At 44.3% G+C, this 22,549-nt stretch overlaps 1 protein-coding gene across 2 annotated transcripts; it reads right to left on the bottom strand.

Moving 5' to 3' along the window:
- Positions 1 to 7,528: 7,528 nt before the first annotated feature.
- On the bottom strand, positions 7,529 to 18,749 carry KLHL15 (kelch like family member 15). 2 transcript variants are annotated; one of them, XM_040423654.1, is made up of 3 exons: positions 18,550 to 18,749; positions 12,389 to 13,100; positions 7,529 to 9,452 (listed from the first exon to the last, which is right to left on the bottom strand). In XM_040423654.1, the coding sequence occupies exons 2-3, from the start codon at positions 13,091 to 13,093 to the stop codon at positions 8,343 to 8,345; spliced, it is 1,815 nt and encodes a 604-aa protein (XP_040279588.1). In that variant the 5' UTR covers positions 13,094 to 13,100; positions 18,550 to 18,749; the 3' UTR covers positions 7,529 to 8,342. The 2 variants fall into 2 exon arrangements, with proteins under 2 accessions (XP_040279588.1, XP_040279586.1); XM_040423652.1 differs by having other exon boundaries at positions 18,546 to 18,749.
- Positions 18,750 to 22,549: the final 3,800 nt, after the last annotated feature.

The raw sequence follows: 22,549 nt of genomic DNA on the forward strand, positions 1-22,549 counted from the left end.
AATTTTCATTTACACCAGTTTTTTGCTGCAAAAGAAGCTTTGAGCTATAGTAGATGCTGTTTAGGGGCATGGACTGCTAAAGGATGTGCCTAATTTATGACTAGGCATTGGTGCTATCATAAATTACGGTAGCTGCATCCCAGGGTATATCAAGACCGGCAAAGAAGGCACAGGCTTTGATAAATCTCCCCTAATGGATCTGCAAAAAAAAGGCATATGATGAATACCACATTTATACTTAATTGTTTTGGGTTAATTGCCCATTCCCCATAGTGAACTTAAAAGGAAATGTATCGTCAGGAAATATTTTATAAAATCCACATAAAACGTCAAATGGGTACTCACCACCAGTAAAAAAAAACTGCTCTTTATTCGTCACATCAAACACGAGGCATACAGAGGATGAAGCATGTGACAAGGCCATGGCGATGGCTGTTTTGAGTCACTACTCTTCTTCGGGCCTACAGCGACACTAAAAGGCTGTCTTCTTGGCCCGGCGCTCCAGCTGTTGTGAAACTACAACTCCCAGAATCCTCCTTGCACTTCTATGGGAGTTATAAGAGCAGCTGAGTAAGTGTGCATACTGGGAGTTGTAGTTTCACAACAGCTGGAGTAGTAGTACTGAAGGTTGCTGATCCGTGCCTTGGCGTATCCCATGTGAAATTAAGAGCAGGGACAAAATGACCTCTACACAGGTCACAGAGCATGCACACAACACTATTTAATGAAAGTCCATGAGTCACCTCCAGACTCCAGTTTCCTATGGTTCACATGGCAGCTGTTAACATAGCAGAGCAGCAGCTCAGCCAAGAGGTGTGCTGATCGCTGTTAGAAGAGGCCTGGAGCGCTGCAGTCTCTTCGTAGGCCAGCGACATCACCATACATCGGTCACATGACCTAGTTGCAGCTCAGCCCCATTCAAGTCAATGGGGCTGAGCTGCAAAACCAAGCATTGCCACTATACCATGTACAGCGCTGCCTTGGAAAGCTGCTGGGAGCCTGCATTGCTCACCAGAGATCCGGTCAGAGCAGCGGCTCCCTGATACAGCTGATCGGCGGAAGTGCCGGGACTTGGACCCCCGGTGATGTGATCATGATGACCTATCCTGAGCATCATATCTTTTCCAGGATAACCCCTTTAATAAACTTCTAGTCGTAATAACCGAGGAACATAACATGTTACAGAATCACAATTGCATGGTGAATAAAATTTAGAAAAACAAGTCATGTCAGGAGTGGTGATGAGTCCCCTTTAAATACGATTTTGGCCATTATCACTGAAAATTTATATAAAAAAAAATAAAAAGTTGAAGCCTCTGACTTCAGGCTGCAATTTACAGATCAATACCTATAACGGATATACCTCTATCTGCAAGACATACCAGAATACTCAACACCTATATATTCTCCTGATATAATAATTATTAGAATAAAAATTTATAATTCCAAGTAAGTTATAATTCTAACATACTTTGTATTAACTGTTATTTATGCTCTTTATAATAATCTCAGGAGAATATATAGGTGTTGTGCAGGTGTCTGGAATGGCTCGTGTTATTAGACAACAGCTTTGCATATATTATAAAGAGCATGTTAGGATTATAAACCTAGTGCCCAGCTTTATGACCTGGAGGACCGCAGCTGTCCACTACAGTGAAAAGATGACCTGGAGGACCGCAGCTGTCCACTACAGTGAAAGGATGACCTGGAGGTCCGCAGCTGTCCACTACAGTGAAAGGATGACCTGGAGGACCGCAGCTGTCCACTACAGTGAAAGGATGACCTGGAAGACCGCAGCTGTCCACTACAGTGAAAGGATGACCTGGAGGACCGCAGCTGTCCACTACAGTGAAAGGATGACCTGGAGGACCGCAGCTGTCCACTACAGTGAAAGGATGACCTGGAGGACCGCAGCTGTCCACTACAGTGAAAGGATGACCTGGAGGACCGCAGCTGTCCACTACAGTGAAAGGATGACCTGGAGGACCGCAGCTGTCCACTACAGTGAAAGGATGACCTGGAGGACCGCAGCTGTCCACTACAGTGAAAGGATGACCTGGAGGACCGCAGCTGTCCACTACAGTGAAAGGATGACCTGGAGGACCGCAGCTGTCCACTACAGTGAAAGGATGACCTGGAGGACCGCAGCTGTCCACTACAGTGAAAGGATGACCTGGAGGACCGCAGCTGTCCACTACAGTGAAAGGATAACCTGGAGGACCGCAGCTGTCCACTACAGTGAAAGGATGACCTGGAGGACCGCAGCTGTCCACTACAGTGAAAGGATGACCTGGAGGACCGCAGCTGTCCACTACAGTGAAAGGATGACCTGGAGGACCGCAGCTGTCCACTACAGTGAAAGCAGTGGGATGCTCTAAGAAGTGTTGTTAGCAAAGTATTGGAGGACAGTGGGGGAAAAAAAAAAAAAAAAAAAAAAAAAAAAGCTGCTAAATAGACATTTCTTAAAACATAAATTTGGTCTCCAGAACATACAGATATAGCAGTTGTTAAAGTAATTCCTGGCGTGTTAACACACAAGCTTATCATGCTTGCTTACCATAGTTTAAAAGGGGTTGTCTCACTTCAGTAAGTGGCATTTATCATGTAGAGAACGTTAATACAAAGCACTTACTAATGTATTGTTATTATCCATATTGCTTCCTTTGTTGGCTGGATTCGTTTTTCCATCACGATATACACTGCTCGTTTCCATGATTACAGACCACCCTGCAATCCATCAGTAGTGGTCGCGCTTGCACACTATAGGAAAAAGAGAGTCAGCCTCTCTGGTGGCCGGGACGGTAGGAGAACATATAGGCTAGTGTTTTTTTTCTATAGTGTGCAAGCACAACCACCACTGATGGATTGCAGGGTGGTCTGTAACCATGGAAACAAGCAGTGTATAATGTGATGGAAAAACAAATCCAGCCAGCAAAGGAAGCATTATGGATAATATATTAGCAAGTGGCTCGTATTAATTTTCTCTACAAGATGAATTCCACTTACAGGGGTTGCACAGTGGGTTTATATTGATGACCGATCTTCAGGATAGGTCTTTAATATCATATGGGGGGGGTTTTCGACATCTGGCACAATCAGCTGTTTAGGGAGGAAGTGGCACTTGTACGAGCACGGCTTCCTTTTCAAGATCACACTGCGCGTCTCGTTTGTAGTGGCGGCGCAGTGTGTTTTCAACTACTCGTCCCATTCACTGGTTGTAATTACTCTGCGACGTCTTTACAAACGAGACGACGCGCAGGGAAATCTTGAAGAGGAAGCAGAGCTTGTACAGGCAGCACTTACTCCTTAAAGAGGACCTTTCATGGGTCCAGACATTATGAAATAACTAGCAGGATATGTAGGGCACTGTGCACTGATGTAATATTGCTTACTAGTTTGTCTGTCCGGCGCGCTGTAAAGGTTTACAAACCACATCTCCTAGCAACCATTAGTGAAAAACGCATTGTATCCGCACTTGCTTCTGGATGAAATGCGTTTTTTCACTGAAGCCCCATTCACTTCTATGGGGCCAGGGCTGAGTTAAAAACTCAGAATATGGCCTCATGCACACGCAAACCGCGGATCCGCAAAAAAACGGAAGCCGCCCCTGTGCCTTCCGCAATTTACGGAACGGGCGGCCCTTTGTAGACATGCCTATTCTTGTCCACAAAACGGACAAGAATAGGACATGCTATATTTTTTTTGCGGGGCCTCGGAACGGAGCAACGGATGCAGACAGCACACGGAGTGCGGCTCGGATGCGGACCCGAAAAACGATCATATGCATGAGGCCATAGAACATGCTGCGTTTTTCATGCACAGAACTGATGCGTGAAAAAAAAAAACACAACGCTCATGTACACAGACCCATTGAAATGAATGGGTCAGGATTCAGTGGGTGCTATGCGTTCACGTCACGCATTGCACCCGCACGGAAAACTCGCTCGTGTGAAAGAGGCCTAAGCAATATTACATGCGTGCAGTGCCCTACATATCCTGCTAGTTATTTCATAATGTCTGGACCCATGAAAGGTCCTCTTTAAACAGCTGATCGGGGAGGGGACCCCACCAATCTGATCCCGAGGATAGGTAATCCATTTAAACTCACTACACGACCCCTTAACAACCTGCAAAGCTTCTAAAGCTTAAAGTTGGCATCGAGTTTAACTGTCTAACACGTTAACCCACTGATGCTGGCGCTTGCTACATCTGTATATCTCACCTAGAAAAAGCTATTTAGCGGTACTAAAAGACATTTAAAATGACTATAGAGCTTATGTGCACTTTAAAAAAATAAATATTTATTACATTTATGTTGAAGGAAAAGACACAACATATTAGATTTACTACTAAAAACTTTTAGATAATTAACCCAGGAAGCAGAAAGTCGATCAGAATTCTAACCTTCCCCTGATGCCTGCTCATGACTAACCTCACGTTAGGACATTGCCCTTAGTGCACTTCAGCCGTCCAGCCCTCACCAGACTTGCCTCCATCAAACACAACATTTGTCAAATGCCATGAGACCTGCCACCTGTTTCCGAGCAGGGACTGCGCACTGATCGAGACTAATGACTAAATGGTAATTCTTAAAACTAATGCCCAAACTAGGATTAGGATACAATGCCAATCAATCATTTAAAGATACAGAGTAAATTACAAGATATAGTGAGGAACAAGCTCGGGGGTCACTGGGGAAGGGAGAAACCTTACCCTAAGTATTACCCTATCGTGCCCCTAAGCCCAGAGACGAATCCCAGTGGTGGAGACTCTGTCCTCGTACCTCAGCCGTTATGCCCCGACAATGAAATGAGGAAAAGGCCCCCAAAAGAAGAGAGAAAAAAAAAAAAAAAAAAAAAAACACAACACACACACACCGACGCGTTTCCCCCAGCAGTATGGGTTCCTCAGGGGGTAAATATACAGGGGCTATGTATGACACAAAAAAAAAAAAAAGTGGATCAGTTGCGAACCGAAAATACGGTCGTGTGAACGCACCCAATTAAGCAGCATTTCAGCAACATAATCAGCGTAAAAAATCCCACCATTTGGTGCATTTTTTTTCTGCAGAAAATCCAAAGCTAATCAGACACGTGTGAACATAGCCTAAGGGCTCATGTACGGGTGCTATCCACGTTTAAAACGGATAGAACCTAAAGTGGAAACGGAAACATTAAAAGGGATGGTCCCATTAAGACAATTTATCACCTATCCACAGGATACGGGATAAGTGGCAAGGTTCCAATCGCTGGGGTCCCTGATAATGATGAGAACAGGGGCCCATGCTCCCCTGCTTGGAGTGGCGGTCACATGTGTGAGCTGCCCCTCCATTCAGCTCTATGCGGCTGTTGGAAATAGAGTGCTTGTATTTAGCAACCCTGTGGCAGTACCATAGAGTTGAATGGAGTGGTGGATATGCATGTCTGCCGCTATGTTCAAATGGGAGGCATGGTCCCTGTTCTTGACACTTTCCTGAGGAAGCCGTGTGGTAAGGTTGGGATCGGGGTGGGAGCAGTCGGTTCGGCGTGTTTCTGGTGTGAAAGAAAACTGAACTCTACGCTAGCTCCTGGCTGGCTTTGGTTTAGGCAAACAGACTGCCTACTTTATGAGAAGACAGCACAGGGGATACCACAGACCAGTGTAAAATGCTGGACTATGATCAACGACGGTGAGCACAGCCGTTCACTAAAACAGCTGATCGACGGGGATGCCGGGACCTGGACCCCCCGCTGATGAGATAATCATGACCTATCCTGACGATAAAGTCATAATTATCGTTTTCAGGCTAACCCCTTTAACTATCTTCTATTGGTCACAAGTTACAGGACAAATTTACAATTTTGTAGGCCTCAGAGCCTAAATCTCCTAGTATTTCTGTCCGGCTTCACATTTGCAATCCAGGAAAGGTACTCTTATTCCCTGGTAGTGTTCAGTAGTCTGCTGCTGAAAAAACTAAATATTATAGGACCTCAGTTCTAATTCTTAGTGTATTGCTTCCAAAAAAACATGCTGACCGTTTCCAAACCTCAACCGGCAGAGTTGTGAATGGAGCTCTTGGCTAGAATACAGGCTGCACCTCAGAATCAGCACAGCAAATACAAAGGAATGAGGTCATAAAATTACTCAACTTTTATTTAGATCATATTTGTGTACAAAACATAAAATGATGCATAAAGTGGACATAGTCTTAATGGGGTTGTCGGGGTTAACGATATTAAGGACTATCCTCAGGATAAATCATTCATTTCAGATTGGTGGGGGTCTAACACCCATTACTTGCAGCAGCTCAGCTGTCAGTGGCTGTGCTAGGTTTCTGCGGCAGTAATCCAGCCCCATTATCAGTGGTGGCTCTGAACAGCCGAATGGTGAGGTTACCGGATGCCAGACCCATAGCGATCTGATATTAACTATCCTGAGGACAGGCCCGTGATGCCTAACCTCCGGCACTCTAGCTGTGGTAAAACTACGACTCCCAGCATGCCCCATTCATTTCTATGGAGTTCTGAGAACAGCCAAGCAAGTGTACATCTTAGGAGTTGTAGTTTTACCACCGCTGGAGTGTTAACCTGGAAAACCCCTTTAAAGTACAGTGTATATATGAAGCAGCTGGAGGAATATAAACTGTACCAAGTATTAGGATCTTTATATAACTTTACATAAATGTTCTTTACCCCATAAATCGCATCTTCTGAATCTGGGATCCCCAACTTGGAAGAATAAAGCTCCTACTTTTAAAAACAAACAACTGATTTAGGGATTATAATTAAAAAAAAGAAAAAAAAAAAGGGTAATCCCATCTCAGACATATAGATCATATTCACAGGATAAAGGCTGAACCCAGTCCCTTCTCTCTCCAGAACAGGAGACCCCTGACCAGGTTTCCTGAACGCACGGGCACAGCTCCCTCCACTCACTTCTACTGGATTGATGCCATGAATGACTGAGATAGGAGTAACCCTTTAAAACCTCAGACACGCGTAATGTACTTGAACTTCAACTGCTCAATGATCTTGCAGCATCATAGACCCTTAAATCAGTTCAACTGACCCTTAAGAGGTCTATCGAGAATATGGACATTTAAAGCACAAGTATAAAACGTGTTCAGGAATGACCCCATGAGTCGTTTTATTTTTTTTGCACCATTATTTTTGTGGCAAAGAATATTTTACTGGTTTCCTCCCTTTTCCTATTTAAGGCCTCATGCAGACGACCATAGTTCTGGTCCGCATCCGAGCCGCAGATTTTGCGGCTCGGGTGCGGACCCGTTCACTTCAATGGGGGCGCAAAAGATGCGGACAGCACTCCGTGTGCTGTCCGCATCCGTTGCTCCGTTCCGTGGCCCCTCCAAAAAAAATTATATATCATTTCCTATTCTTGACCATTTTGCGGACAAGAATAGGCATTTCTACAATGGGCCGCCCGTTCCGTAAATTACAGAAGGCACACGGGCGGCTTGCTTTTTTTGCGGATCTGCAGTTTGTGCATGAGGCCTAAGAGGAAAAAAAGCAGCAATTTGGAAACTGGAGGATGCAAGAGAGAACCGGATTTTAAAAAAAAACAAAAAAAAACAAAAAAAAAAAAACAGGGCTTCCCAACTTACACTTAATGGCTTGTCCCGTTAGTATACACGTGTAAATGTTAAGACGGTACCAGTAGTATATATATTTTACTTACATAACTCAACCTGTATTTTATATAGTTTTAGTGGATCTGTTAACATTTTAAAAGCCTTATCAATACTAACGTTATGATCCATATTACATAGGGTGTGCACGCTCCAACGGTAGAGAGAAACTGGAGGTTTGAAGAAAGTCACTTGTGCAATAATACACATTTATTAGCTAAAAGTTTTCCCTTTAATTTGAGGCTTCTGCAAACCTCAAATAGTTGTGCTTTGTGCACCATCTCTTACAGCTGCCGTGGTTTTCGGGTCATCCCGTTTATGGACCTGATGAAGAGGTCAAATTTCAGCTAGAAAGAATATTAGAGGTAGCAAAAGGCCTGAGTCATGCAGATATTTAAAGGGGGATATTTGTACAGGAAAGTTTTTAGCCCATGTCAATACAAAAAAAACAAAAAACCTTGACTAGTTCAAGTAAGATCATAAAAATAAAAAAAATTAATGTATAAAACATACTCACACCAATTTGATATTAAGTAAGATTCAGGCCAGACCCATTAGTAGTTTCGGACTTCTCAAAACGGATTGCTCCCTGTTTCACTGAAAGCATTTAATATTTAATCTTTACATAAAGCATAGAAAGGGTAAAGATCCAAGTTGCTTAAGACATAAAAAAAAAAAAAAAAAAAAAAAGGGAACAGGAGTTTATTTTAGATTACTGTTAAGTGCAACGTTTTACGTGCTCTAAAACATATTCTGGAAAGTGGAGGCTGCATACTTGTAAGCCGTCCAGCTTGCAAGGCATTCTGGGATACTCATCCTCCTTCCATTTGTTCTCCTCCGGGTCAAAAGTAAGGATGGAGTCGCTGTAATGACCATTATAACAGAGTCCGCCAAGCACCATGATCTGTTTATCCAGCACAGCTACTCCATGGCCACTCCTGCCAATGGGCATCGATGCCAGAATAGTCCACTGATCCACGTCAGGGTCATAAACCTCTGTAGAGGGGCAGCCCTGAGATTCAAAAGACGCTCGTAAAATGACACATACGCCACCAAAGACATAAAGTTTGCCATTGTAAGATATCATCTTGTGAAAACATCTGGCGTAGTTCATTTTGCACTTATTTTCCCAGCAGTTCATGTGCACTTGTGTCCTCCGAGTTCTCTGTTCTACCGTTCCTTCTTTGCTTGGGTCAAAGACACAAACCTGCTTGGAAGTTGAAGAGGATGTAATCCCACCAGTGATAAACAGCTTATTGTTGAGGACTGTGCCCTCGTGGCCATACTTATTGACCGGATAAGGGTCTACAAATTCCCATTTGTTTTCTATGATATCATAGCGCTCTGTCGAATAAAAGGTTTCATCTCTCGTCCTTCCGGCCACTGCATAAATATATCGCCCAATCACACCCACGGCAAACTCAGACCGAGGTACAGACATATCAGACATTCGCACCCAACTGTTTTGACGTGGGTCATATCTGAATACTTTTGATGACGCATGGAACTCGCCATCTGGGCCCAGTTCTTCTCCTCCAAGTAAGAAGACAAAGTTGTTGACGATAGCCAAGCAATCAGGTCGTAGAGGCACCAGAGGTCCTTCAAGTTCCCACCAGACGCGTGGCTTGTGCAAGAGGAGGATTTTGCTATTTACCATGCTATGTCCAATCATCCCTCGGAACACCGCTGTATGAGGTTTAGCTGAACGAATGTGGTTGGATTTCATGTCCATTAAGGGTTGCTCACTGACATTGTGAAAGTAGTTTAGTGCCTGCTCAACCTCGTGCCTCAACTGGCGTGAATATCTGTAAAACTCAGAGGTTTTCACCTGAAAAGAACAAAAAAAAAAAAACCACAGATGATCTATGTGAGAAAATGCTATGCAGGATTTACAAGTGCAGTTTTTCTGCGCTGCACTCATGTCAGAATATTGAAGAGATTCTCGAGGCTACAGATACTGATAACCTACACTCCATTATAGGCCATCAATATTAGATGGGGTGGTGTGGTGATCTAGAACTCCCACCAATCAGCTGTTTCAGGCTGCGACGGCACCACCCAAAACTGTTATGGAGAGGAAGCAAAAGGCTCCATGTAATGTGTAGTTTCCGGTGCCGGCATACTGAAGCTTACGTCCCATTCACTTGAACGGGAGCCGAGATGCAGTACGGCCACTACAGAGCGTATGGAGCAGTCTGCCTTCAGCTCCATACATTGCACAGTTTCTGGCAGCATGAGGGTGTCGGCTGTCAGACCTTCACTGATCTAATATTAATGACCTTTCCTGAGGACAAATCATCAATGTCTGTAGCCAGAAGAACCCCTTTAAAATGACCCTTATTTTTGGCCAGGTGACTAAAGATAAGTAGCACAATAGTAAATCACTATTCCCTCGTTAAAGCCAACACAAATAAGGGAGGTCTTATTTTCTTGTTCTTTTCTATTCCTCCTAAATTCTACCAAACACTGCTATAAAAATTTTTTATAACTACCTATGGAAAAAAATAAAAAAAATAAAAATACAAAAATGGACAAACATACATGTAATATGCACAAATACACATACACAGAGAGCAAGGAACACCTGCACTGCATTATTGTGCATTTCAGTGCCCGCATTCATAAGATAAGAGGGATGCTTAGAACTGTACAAATATATGAAAACATTCAGAATATAAAATACATAATTGAGCAATTATAGACACAATGGTGATCCATCCTCAATGCAGCATTGCTGATTTGCTAGAACGAGAGATCTAGGAGTCCTTTGGGCGCATCTAGCGTTAGGCCAAATTCTCACTTCGTAGTGTTGGTCTGGAGCCTAAAGGGAGAACTTGGAAACGGCACTGAAAGTCCCTACAGCAATGTGTTCAATTTAAATAGGTTACTAACAATTTCTTGTATATATTCTTTTTCTAGATGAAAACACACAGAGCAGGACATAAAGCAAACTCAATACCACTGGTGGTATGCCCTCAAAATCCAGATTTCTCAAAAGTAGTTTCCCACACAGAGAACAATACAGGTTTGCTCAGCTTGCTTCTTTCAGTGACTAACACCCACACAGCGTTGTCATGATCTGCCTGTTACAAGAATACAGAATTACTCCATCTGATGGATATTACATGATCCTATAAATTAAAATGTGGATCATGAGAAGGCTGGGTGTTAGGCTCTCGAGAAAAGCAGGGCCATGGACAACCTCTGGGCTCTCCAAATCATATGATAATTTGACAACTATCCCACACGTACTAGAGCCTGGTATATTAGATTGGCTCTACTTCTGTCTAGAGAACTGCTATAAAGTTCTATCAACATGTATATAGTGTCCCTAGAGACATCCTCATACAGACATGGCCAAAAGCAGGTAAACACCTCATTCAATCTATGGTTTTGGCCACACCAGCCACATCCACTGGCAAAATCTGCAAAGGGTCTCGTATAAAACCATGCATGACTAAAGTATTGGAGAGGAAAGTTATTTTAAACATGGCACCGTGATGGGACACGACATCTAAAAATATGAGTTTATCAAATGTCTGCCGTGTTAGAGCTGGCAGGTCAAAAGTAAGCACTGGTATTGTGAAGTGTAAAGAAATGGCTCATAAAATGCTGAGGTGCATAATAATTTGTCCTTGTTTGCACTTGCAGCACACCATAGCAACTTCCAAACTGACCTGGACAGGTCAACACAAGAAGTGTTCACAGGAGAATCATGGATGGGGTTTCCATGACCAAGCAGCTAAATAAAAGCCTGAGATGACCACGCACAATGCTGAGCATTGGCAAGATTGATGTAAAGTATACTGCCATAGAGACCAGGATCAGTGGGAACGTTGCCAGAAGACATGTCTCAAGAGTTACCACCAGCCTCATGGATGTATCAACGCCAGGAGATCTCTTCAGAACAATCTGTTGGCTCTTTGGATTTAGAAATGTTGAAAGCCCTTAAGTACATTTCTGGTGTATAAAATAAAGTCCACAGAAGAAAATGGTTTGCAGAGTTGTGGAGAGCTTCAAATCCATCAAACATCTTTGGGATGGATTGGAGTGCCAACTGCAAGCAAAGAATTATTTGTAAAAAAGGTTTCTCACTGGATACGAATTCCAGTTGTCATAACCCAAAATCTAGTTGAAAGCCTTCCTAAGTGTAACTGCTCATACAACAACAAAAAAAGAGGGTCTCACTCCAAGCTGTACACAAGCTTGTACAGGTGAGGACCAGGTGTCCACATACTTTTGGCCGTGTACTGTACTTTGGTTAGCCTTATACAGACAGGATATAAGTCGGTGTGCCTATGTTCTGTGTACTCATACATGGGCTTTATTTCAACGGTATGAAAGGGTCAGGTTCAGCGATGCATATAATAACCGGAACTGCAATTTCAGACAGCTCTAGGGCCAACCACTGAAACCAAAAATAAAAACCTGCTACTAAATACAAGACAAAAAGAAAAAAGGATAATAACTGATAACTGATTTAAGAAGGACAATGCTAATATATTTCTATACATACACATGATATTTTATTTGCTGTAAAAAAAATTAAATAAAAAAAAAAAAAAAAAGTAACAAATGACAAAAAAAATTAAAATAATCAAATGATATACAGAAAGAAAAAACCGGAGGCCAGCTCGTCCTTGATAGTCTCCTAATTAGTACATTTCTCTAGTTTGTTATCCCACAAGCGTATATCTTACCTATTGATGTTGTGCAGCCCTAGCTAAGTGAAGATTCTTGTCTAGTGCTTTTAAACTCACTAACCTTCTCATAGACATGGGATGGAGTCATCAAACAAAACCTGATGTTCTGAATGATGGAATCTGTGTGTCTCCAGCGCCTCCTATCATGTCGCAACCAAGCCTGAACAGCTTCATACAGCTCAATCTCGGGGAACCGACTCAGACGATCATTGTCCAGGTAGCTCTTGAGTTTTTCAAAGCTAAGGTAGGAGAGAAAGTCAGGTCTAGCCATAAGAGGAACAAAGTTCTCCAACAGAAACACGTCAAGCTTCTCTCTGACACCTTCAACGTCAACGCTGAAGTCATCCAGAAGCCTCATAATCTCTGCACAGTTCTCCAGACAAATTTTAGCCATGAGGAAAGAACAGCAAAACTTTACAACTTCAGTCAACTGCACATACATAGCCGCCTGCAGGATTTCATGGACGGTGGCCATGCTAAGGTCAATGTTACCATAGTACATAAACTGGAGCACGTGGCTGAAGCCTGTAGCGGTCAATCCCTTAAGGTAGATCTTGTCCTGATCACGCTCCCTCATGTCGGCAGTGAACATGATACGGAAGTAGTCACTCTGAGTTGCCAGCAGTGCTTTGTGCGCTTGAAACTGGTGATCCTCTATCACAAGGGTGACATCCACCAACAGGCCTTCCTCGTACAGTGCCCTGAATCCTGCAGTGACACTGCTATCGTGGATTGAAGAAGAGTACCCTTCCACGTCCCCGGCCATGAATCACCTAAGAAATACATTACATTATTAATCCAAAAGCATTTCCTATCCTAGTAATAAAAGAAAATCAGGTAATACGTGTTAGCAATTCAACTTTATTAGAAATGACCAAACATGGTGAGAAGCAGGAGGGCACTTGGTGCACAGTGACAAATATATGTCAATGTGTACTGTGTCATCTCTGCTCCATGCAGTCAGCAGCAGTTTTAGGGACCTAAAGCAGGCTCAATGGCATTTAAACTTAGGACCTCAGCGTTAAAGGGGTACTCTGGTTACTACAAGTTATCCCCCATCTAGGACCCCCACCTTTTCTTAGAACAGGGGTGCAGTTCCCCCATCCTAATGGAGTAGTGGGTTAGGCATGCACCTTGCTGCTCCATTCATTCTTTAGGGTGCTGCTGGAGACAGCCGAGAGCAGTCCTGTAGAGAATGAATGGCGCAGCAGGGCCCATGATCGACCTGCTGTATCATTAGGATGGGGGGCCCATTCATGGGATTGTGGATAACTTGTAGTAACTGAAATACACCTTTAAAGTGTAACTGTCGTTTTTTTTTTGTTTTTTTTTTTGAGTATTGGATTGTGGTGATTAATATCACCTTGGTGCCCCTATTTCAACTTTTCACTGTGTATTCAATTACCCCTTAATTCCACATTTTTGTCCCCTGTACTGCCTACTTTTACCTGTGCTTAAAATAGGGTTGCTAGGCATGGTCCGTCTATCTGTTGAAGGACGGAGCACGCAGCGTGCAGGGTCACATTACTGACAGCCAGGGACTGTAAGTAAATGATTAAAGCCAGGTCCTCCCCAGCAGCTGATAACAGTGCCTGGGCTGTGTGCACTTCTCCCTGTCCCTGCGCTTGGCAGACGCTCCCTCACTCAGCAGAGCTGGAGAATGCAGAGTTGAAGCAGCGCAGACCAGGGAAGGGAGATCTGCCATCTGCTCAGTGTATAAATGAAAGCAACATGTGGTAAGAGGACCCCTTTGTGCTGCAGGAGATTAACCCTTTAGGGGGAGGGCTCTGGTTACTGACACTTTTGGGGGGCTATTGTTACTGGCGAGTGAGGGCATGCGGGATTAGCCTCAGGGTGAGGGCAGTGGCGGCCATCTTAACTGAATAGTGAAATTGCAGTTTTATGCAGACTGGTTGCTAAGGGCTGAATCTTATTAAATATGGGGTAAGTCAGTCTAATAGTAACTGATTCTGGAATATCATGTTATTAGTAACTACATATATGAAAATTGGAATTAGGGTCTGAGTGTGACAGTTCTCCTTTAATGACTATTTACAGCTCTACATACCAAGCCTTTGTTTATTACTGAAATCCCCTCCTTTGGTAATGGGGCAAACACATAATACAGCAGTGATCGGGCTATTGCCATGTGAACGCTAGAGGATTTATGCTGGAAATAAGGTACTTTAGTGAACATAGCGATGGTGACAGCTTAAAATGGTAAAAGCAGGTGACAGATTCCCTTTAAGGTATATTTTGTATGGCATCACTTTCTAATCGGCAGGGGTCTGACTGCTGGGACTCCCACCAGTTCTCTGAAGGCCAATGCTGAAAACTTGAGGGCAGCATAAATGAGTGATGGAGACGCTGATGTGTAATTTGCTTGCAGCAGTTTTGATACAATTGCTCTTTATCAGTCAAGGCAGAAGCTGAGGATATTGTCTGCGTACTGCTGTGTGCATTCAGGGCAGTCCTTCAGATTGATGAGCTGTGGCTCCCACCACTGATTATAAACATTCCCTCTATACTGTGCATGGTGAGAAGGCTGTCAATCAGCAGCAAGCGGAGCTGCATGTCAAAGGACTGCCCTGCACGCATGTGGGCCTGCGCAGACTACCAACGCGGCTCAAAACTAAACCAAGTTATGAAAAGTTGATCAACATTGATCAAATCAGGGTCTCAGATAGGGCAGAACAAACCTGCTGATAGAAGGGGTTTTCTGAGATCCTGATATTGATGACCTATCTTCAGGAGCGGCGCAAGTCCAACACCCAGGACACCTGCTGAGCAGCTATGTGAGGAGGTCGTGGAGGCTTATCAAGCCCAACATCATCCACTAGATAGCTGCTCAGCCCCATTAACTTGACGTCACTGGCCTAGAAGAGGCTGCGGCGCTCACGGGAGTCGGAGCCCCACCGATCTGATATTGACAACCCAACCTGAGGATAGGCCATCAATACCAAAATCTCAGACAACCCCTTAAAGTACTGCAGCTTCATCACTGATGTTCCAAGCATTGCACTCCTGGCCACAGGAAACAAAAACACAGCCCCATCTATTAGTGGTCATACCAGAGGTCAGGACCTCATCAGAGCCTAAGACTAGGATATGTCACGGCCTTCTAACAGAGGAAGACCCCTTTAGAGGGAATCTGTCATTAACTTTCAACCCCCAAACACAACCATTCTGGTTGATACCCCTGAGGCCTTGATACGCCTCCTATGGCAGCATCCAGGGCACTGAAATGAGGTGCACCGTTTAGTGATCATCCATGGTGACTTCAGTCACGTAGCTCCACCTCCATGACGGCACGCAGGTAATTAGCATACAGTATGCGCAGCAACCAAAGTAATTCTTAGAGGCCATGTACACCTTTAGGGGAATTTTTTTATTATTGCATTGTACTCATTCCGAGCTAAAAATATATATTTTTTTATTGGTGTTTATTAAAAATATGGAGCCCTTTTTTTCTGTACAGAGCCGACATGCTCTAGTAGCAGCCTTTAGATTTTCCATCAGACCAGGAACAAATGGGAGCTCTGCTCTCTGACATTATAAACACTCATTATAGCTCAGATCTTACCTTACTGATAAGAATGTGGCTTAAATAAGAGTTTATGACCTCTCAGTAGGTTAGAGATAAGGTTTATTAGATGACCGGCACAAAGTGAAAGTACCAGTCACACAGCTAGAAAAACAGTTTTGTGACAGAACAGCTCAATATTTTTAATAAAGGCCAATAGAAAAAATGATTTTAGCCAAAAATGAGTAAAATACAATCAGAAAAAAAAAAAATTGCATTGTACATAGCCTTTAACTAACACTAAGGGTCCATTCACACGTCCGCAAAATGGGTCTGCATCCGTTCCGCAATTTTGCAGAACAGGTGCGGACCCATTCATTTTCAATGGGGCAGGAATAGGCTGTCCGCATCCGGATCCGCACTTCCGTTCCGCAAAAAAAAACACAACAACACACATGTCCGCAATTGCGGACAAGAAAAGGCATTTTCTATGAGAGGGCCGGCAATTTGCAGTCCGCAAAATGCGGAACGCACATTGCCGGTGTCTGTGTGAATGGACCCTTAGACTGCTGCCAGATGAACGAGTGTCACGCTCCGGATTCGCAGCGCAGCACCCGTCCTGACCTCCCAGCACTGCCGGGGTCGCATAGCATTGTATTGAGTTATGATGCCATGTAACCCTTAGAGGTCTGAAATGTATTGGATAACACTGACAGCATTGTGTCAGTGTTATCCAATACATTCCAGATCTCTAAGGCCTCTTTCACACGGGCGTGTCCGGATTAGGTCCGGATGCATCCCGCTGCATTGCGGCAAACCCGCGCGAGTAGGTACGCAATTGCAGTCAGTTTTGACTGCGATTGCGATCCGTTCAGTTTTTATCGCGCAGGTGCAATGCGTTTTGCACGCGCGTGATAAAAAACTGACTGTGGTACCTAGACCCGAACTTCTTCACAGAAGTTCAGGTTTGGGTTAGTTGTAGTGTAGATTGTATTATTTACCCTTATACCATGGTTATAAGGGAAAATAATAGCATTCTGAATACAGAATGCATAGTACAATAGGGCTGGAGGGGTTAATTTTTTTCTTAACTCACCTTAATCCACTTTTCGCGCAGCCGGCATCTCTTCTGTCTTCATCTGTGAGCAATAGGACCTTTGATGATGTCACTACGCTCATCACATGATCCATCACCATGGTGATGGATCATGTGATGAACGCAGTGACATCAAAGGTCCTATTGCTCACAGAACAAGACAGAAGAGATGCCGGCTGCGCGAAAAGTGGATTAAGGTGAGTTAAGAAAAAAATTAACCCCTCCAGCCCTATTGTACTATGCATTCTGTATTCAGAATGCTATTATTTTCCCTTATAACCATGGTATAAGGGTAAATAATACAATCTACACTACAACTAACCCAAACCTGAACTTCTGTGAAGAAGTTCGGGTCTAGGTACCACAGTCAGTTTTTTATCACGCGCGTGCAAAACGCATTGCACCTGCGCGATAAAAACTGAACCTGCATTAAGGCGAGTTAAATTATATATAATTATTTTTTTAACCCCTCCAGCCCTATTGTACTATGCATTCTGTATTCAGAATGCTATTATTTTCCCTTATAACCATGTTATAATGGGAAATAATAATGATCGTGTCCCCATCCCGATCGTCTCCTAGCAACTGTGTGTGAAAATCGCACCGCATCCGCACTTGCTTGCGGATGATTGTGATTTTCACGCACCCCCATTGACTTTTATGGGGCCTGCGTTGCGTGAAAAACGCTGAATATAGAACATGCTGTGATTTTCACTCAACGCACAAGTGATGTGTGAAAATCACCGCTCATGTGAACAGCCCCATAGAAATGAATAGGTCCGGATGCAGTGCGGGTGCAATGCGTTCAACTCACACATTGCACCCGGGCGGAAAACTCGACCGTGTGAAAAGGGCCTAAGGGTTACATGGCATCATAAATCCATATAATGCTATGCAACCCTGGCAGTGCTGGAAGTTCAGGACGGGTGCTGCACTAAGAGTTCAGAGCGTGACACTCGCTTATCTAAAAGCGGTCTTAAAGGGGCTGTCCACTGGTTTACTATGCATCGCCTATCCACAGGAGATGCCTTCAATATCTGATTGGGGGGGGTCTGACACCTCGCTGTTTTGGAGTAGCTCCAGCGCTGGAACTACATAACTCTACAGTGGACAGAGCTAGTGGGTGCAGCGCTGCTCCCATTAACTTCAGCGGGAGCCATGCCACAGTAACCAGCTACATCCACTGCACAATGGACGAATCTACTACGAAACGGCTGATCAGTGAGGACGCAGGGTGCCGGACCCCCACCGATTGGTTATTGATGTCCTATCCTGAGCATAGGCCATTGATAGTCAAGGAGTGGACAAGCCTTTTAAATGGTGGCACAAAGAACGTTATTCAGCTGCACTATACGGCAGTGGTGGCACTTCTGGGGCGGGGAAAGCTCATTCCCTGGAAGAGGGCAGGCTGTATAGAAGGCAGTGCTCAGAGACTTGTCTGACAGTGGGCTAAACTACAGAACCAGAAAGCACTGCACACTGGATGCACACTAGTGGGATATACAATATCACAGCAGCACAGAGGGTCTCAGGTTTGCTGGGATCACATGGGAGGAGCACAAATCCATTTACGGTAAAGGCAGTGCACACAATACTCACCTACCAGCCCGTACACTGAAGGGATGCGTCCTGCACAGCCCAGCCGTGTATGTAACATCCGGCCTTTAACGTCTCCAGGTCTCAGCCGCTGCTCCGGGCCCGCTCATAGACACATGCTCACCGCATCCCCGCCGCACGAGTCCGCCCGCCAGCTCCGCTCTCCGCCCAGACAACAGCACCTTACTACCTGCAGCGTCCAGGCCAAAAAGCAACCCCGGAAGTCGTGTCAGCCCTCTGTGCATTCCCATTGGTGGATGTTCAGTCTGTGCTTCTCTGATTGGCTGTCTTCTTTTCGTCTCATCCGCCCTTTCCGTCAGGTTTCGGTTTCTCCCTTAGTAAATATGGCGGCAGACGCCCCGCCCCATCCGATGGGAAGGCGGTGGAGGGCGGAGCGTGTCTCGGCAACCTGTGGTGTAGCAGAGCTGAAGCGGGATCTTCATGTTTTTGTTTCTACACCCTCCACTATTCCTATGCAGGGGGTTGGCAGATTTACTAATAGGGCCTGTTCAGGGTTTGCTGGTGGAACTTGTTTTCAGTGGCATGCAGCACTGCAGTTTGCAGGCTGGCAGACATTGATTGTCCGTCTGAATAAATAAAATCACTGTATGAGACGGTTAAAAGAAAACAAAAAATCTTTATATAAATTAAAAGAGGCTGAACCCTGTATAATACTTCAAAAACAGACAGTGGGAGCTGGGTCCTAAATTGATAGCAGGGTATGTGCCGCTACCTGAAAGGACACAGAGGTCCGATGAAGGTGTGCTAAATAGATAGCTGCACATTGCCATGGACCCAGACCAATACAGGCGTTTATAACAGAAGGTCTGGGAATATCGGACCTAATACCCACTTAGGCCTCTTGAACGTTTTTTGCGGATTCCGTTTGCGGTCCGTATGCGGAACCATTCATTTCAATGGTTACGCAAAAAAATACGAAATGTACTGCGTATGCATTCCGTTTCCGTTTTGCTGAAAGATAGAACTTGTCCTACTATTGCCCGCAAATAACGATCCGTGGCTCCATTCAAGTCAATGGTTCTGCAAAAAAAAAGAAAAGGGAATGCATCCATATGTCTTCCGTATCCGTTCCGTTTTTGCGGAACCATCTATTGAAAATTTTATGCCCAGCCCAATTTTTTTTATGTACTTACTGTTTAAACATTATTGTATGCTTCCGTTTCCGATCCGCCAAAAAACTGATCACAAACGGAAGCCAAACGGAAAAAAACATAACGGCAAAACGAAATGGAAACAGAATGGAAACACTAAAACGGAAAAACCGTTCCATTTAAAACGGACCGCAAAACCATACGGTCGTGTGCGAGAGGCCTTAGGGAGCATTCACATGACCGTGTTGTTTTTGCGGTCCGCAAATCACGGATCCCTGTGTTCCGTATGCCTTCAGTTATCTTTCCGTTCCGTAAGTCCGTGTGTCATCCGTTTTTCACGGTCCGTAAAAAAAAACGGAAGGGTTAAAATTGACAAATTTAAATGTCCAACCCCTTTCAAACTCACATAACAAGGTCACATGATCGCTCAGGCGCCATTTTCTACTGCTTTTAGAGCGTATTGTGCTTTGTTAGAATCCTCAGTTTTGCTTGCATAGCTTTCTGGCGATTTTTGTTGGTTCAGCATGCCCAAAACACGTGCGGATACAGTTCTCCTGTACTGGCTTCTCTCTCAGCGATACGGACAGCAGTCACCAATGTTGGATGAGGAACCGAGTAGGAAGCGCCTTTGGGTTCACCCCATTGTCTCACAACGGTGCAGGAAGCGCCACTTTCATACTTTGTACGCCGACTTGAGGCAACACCCGGAGAAATTTCATCTATTTTGCCGGATGTTGGTGTCCACCTTTGACCGTCTGCTGGAGTCTCTTCGTCCTGGTCTCCTCTTCCAGAACACTAAGGCTCCATTCACACGTCCGTGGTGTGTTGCGGACCCGCAACACACCCGCCCGGCACCCCTATAGAAATGTTCTATCTTTTGCGGAGCTGCGGACCCGAAGATCGGGGCCGCGCTACGCAAATGCGGACAGCGCACAGCACACTGTGTGCTGTCCTTATCCATTCCGTCCCCATAGAGAATGAATGGGTCCGCACCCGTTCCGCAAAATTGCTGAACGGATGCGGACCCATTTGCGGACGTGTGAATGGAGCCTAATATGAGGCGCAGCATATAACCTGAAGAAAGGCTAATCGTCACCTTGCGGTAAATACCAATATTCTAAAGTATGTACACTTTTATTTTTTTCCACCTCCTCATATGTATGAGTTAATTGAATCCATTTTTTTTTTACCAGATTCCTGGCAACAGGCAACTCTTTTGCCTCACTGCACTTTGAGTTCTTGCTGGGGATTTCTACCATTTCTATGATCGTTCCACACACTTGTAAAGTAATCTGGGAGCAACTTCGAGAGATGGTGATACCGGAGCACAGAGTGCAAGATTGGCTACGTATTGCTCAGGGATTTGAACAATGTGCCCAGTTTCCAAACTGTATTGGGGCGCTGGATGGAAAGCACATACGTGTGAAGAAGACGGCTCACTCAGGGTCCCGATTCTTCAATTATAAGTAATATTTTTCTGTGGTCCTGTTGGCCTTGGTTGACAGTGACTACAATTTTATAATTGTCGACATCGGGGCCTATGGGAGCACTTCTGATGCAGGAATATTTTGTGCTTCCAGAATGGGTGAACGGCTTCAGTCCAACCAACTCGACCTGCCACAGCCAAGAAGACTGCCTGGATCAGCTGGACGTCATTGTGGACGTCACTCCTTTTGTCATTGTGGCTGACGAAGGTTTTGCACTGACACCACATGTGATGCGGCCCAAGACGTGATTTAGATGAAAGGAGGTCTGTCTTCAACTACAGGCTGACCCGTGCACGTCGTTATGCTGAGTGCGCTTTTGGACTACTTTCCAATAAGTGGAGGGTCTTTATGGATCCTGAGAATGCTACCCTAGTGATTCAAGCATGTGTTCTTCTTCACAATTTCATCAGGATGTACGATGCTTCCTTCGATGCAGACCTGGACCAATACATGACCTCTTCATCGTTTGGCCTGGACCAGACGCTGCATGGAAGACCAGGATCATCAGGCCTGCATATTCGTGATTTATATACTGACTATTTTATCAGCCCAGAGGGCACATTGTCATGGCAGTTAGAAGCAATTCATGGCAGGCACTAAATGATTATAGACTCAGAACAATATTGATCAGTTAGTTTAGTTTAGTTCGTTTCCAAGTTGTTATTGTTAGAGTAGGGGCTCGCAAGAGAATGAGGACCCTTGACGTGGGCTTGCGGGCTGGGGTATCTTTCAATGGCAAATTCAAATTTAATTCTCTACTGAATTTTTTTTTTTCTAATCTAAATTTTAAAAACTATTTTGTCTACATATTAAAAACTAAAATTAGATTTTGCCATTAGATACCCTCTAATACCTCATTACTATCAACCATTGCCATGAAATGATTCTAATAAAAATCAGTACTTCAGCTCATGTATGAGATGGGGGCATATCATCATGATATGGTCCCAGTATGTGATAGGTATTGGTGTCACCCGGTGGATACATACCTATCATACACTGGGACCATATCCGGGTACTATGTCACCTATGAGGTTGATGTAATGGGAAGCTAAAATATACCATTTGGATGTACAGAGATAGGTTTCTCTATATTCATTCTGCAGGACCTGCGGTGACATCAACGTGCTTACCACACGGAACGGGGTATCGCACTCTTTCACACATTGGATTACTCGCATGGCATCCACTTGTGCGAAAAAAGCCTTAATAGAGGCTCCTAACTGTACTCAAAAAATGAGAGGTTTCACATCCCTTTTTTTTTTTAAATACATTGCACAAATACGTTAGAACCCAAATAAACTTTATGTCTGAAGATAGGTATATATAAAACAAAAATAGAATTTTACAAGTCAAACAATTCCCTAGTAAATTGCCCTGCAGGCCTTGTGGAGGTGGCCCGTCCCTC

Source organism: Bufo bufo, chromosome 3 (assembly GCF_905171765.1).
Source record: "Bufo bufo chromosome 3, aBufBuf1.1, whole genome shotgun sequence".
NCBI classification, from domain to species: Eukaryota; Metazoa; Chordata; class Amphibia; order Anura; family Bufonidae; genus Bufo; species Bufo bufo.

Bases quoted from the DNA above. Each gene is read 5' to 3' on its own strand.
- KLHL15 (XM_040423654.1), bottom strand. From the start codon at position 13,093: ATGGCCGGGGACGTGGAAGGGTACTCTTCTTCAATCCACGATAGCAGT. The intron at 9,453-12,388 runs GTTAGTGAGTTT...TGTTCTTTTCAG, and splicing joins CATCCCATGTCTATGAGAAG to GTGAAAACCTCTGAGTTTTA.